The sequence below is a fragment of the Eimeria tenella genome, genomic scaffold (assembly GCF_000499545.2).
Source record: "Eimeria tenella Houghton genomic scaffold, Eth_scaff738, whole genome shotgun sequence".
NCBI classification, from domain to species: Eukaryota; Apicomplexa; class Conoidasida; order Eucoccidiorida; family Eimeriidae; genus Eimeria; species Eimeria tenella.
The window spans coordinates 1,119-2,259 of record NW_013543446.1 but is presented as its reverse complement, the minus strand read 5'-3'; the positions used below and the strand labels follow the sequence as shown (position 1 = coordinate 2,259).

General features: G+C 54.4%; 1 protein-coding gene across 1 annotated transcript; it reads right to left on the bottom strand.

The window, feature by feature from the left end:
- Positions 1-543: 543 nt before the first annotated feature.
- Positions 544-685, bottom strand: ETH_00020410 (uncharacterized protein; the record flags this gene model as incomplete). The annotated part of the gene is made up of 1 exon (XM_013378114.1): positions 544-685. A coding segment is annotated over one exon (142 nt), but the record flags the coding sequence as incomplete, so codon positions are not given.
- Between the last annotated feature and the right edge of the window lie 456 nt (positions 686-1,141).

Sequence of the window (1,141 nt, the reverse complement as noted above, 5' to 3'; positions counted from 1 at the left end):
CACTTGCTGCACGCCCATAAACAATGCCTACACTCCCTTCGTCGAGCTCTCCGCAACATTCCACAAACCCAACCACCTCTCATCACGCCTAACTCCTGCCCCTTCCTTTCCCAACGAACCTCCGTCCAACCACGCACCCATCTGCTCCTTCCATCCAACTCAAATTACCCATACGCAACGCTTCTCTCCCAACCACACCATCACGCTCGACCTTCTGCTAACCACAAACCATCCACTCCACCCTCACCAACACGACTCTCGACACGCCTACGTACTTCCTGAACGCCCTTGAATAGCGGCAGCATTCGTCTCGCCGACCTCTTCGCAACATTCCACAAACCCAACCACCTCTCATCACGGCTAACTCCTGCCCCCTCCTTTCCCAACGAATTGCCGTCCAACCACGCACCCATCTGCTCCTTCCACCCAACTCAAATTACCCATACGCAACGCTTCTCTCCCAACCACACCATCACACTCAACCTTCTGCTAACCACAAACCATCCACTCCACCCTCACCAACACAAATCTCGACACGCCTACGTATTTCCTGAACGCCCTTGAATAGCGGCAGCATTCGTCTCGCCGACCTCTTCGCAACATTCCACAAACCCAACCACCTCTCATCACGCCTAACTCCTGCCCCCTCCTTTCCCAACGAATTGCCGTCCAACCACGCACCCATCTGCTCCTTCCACCCAACTCAAATTACCCATACGCAACGCTTCTCTCCCAACCGCACCATCACACTCACACGTCTACTAACCACCAACCATCCACTCCACCCTCACAAACACAGCTGACGCCTCAACTACGCACTTGCTGCACGCCCATAAACAATGCCTACACTCCCTTCGTCGAGCTCTCCGCAACATTCCACAAACCCAACCACCTCTCATCACGCCTAACTCCTGCCCCTTCCTTTCCCAACGAACTGCCGTCCAACCACGCACCCATCTGCTCCTTCCACCCAACTCAAATTACCCATACGCAACGCTTCTCTCCCAACCACACCATCACACTCAACCTTCTGCTAACCACAAACCATCCACTCCACCCTCACCAACACAACTCTCGACACGCCTACGTACTTCCTGAACGCCCTATAATAGACCAGCATTCGTCTCGCCGACCTCTTCGC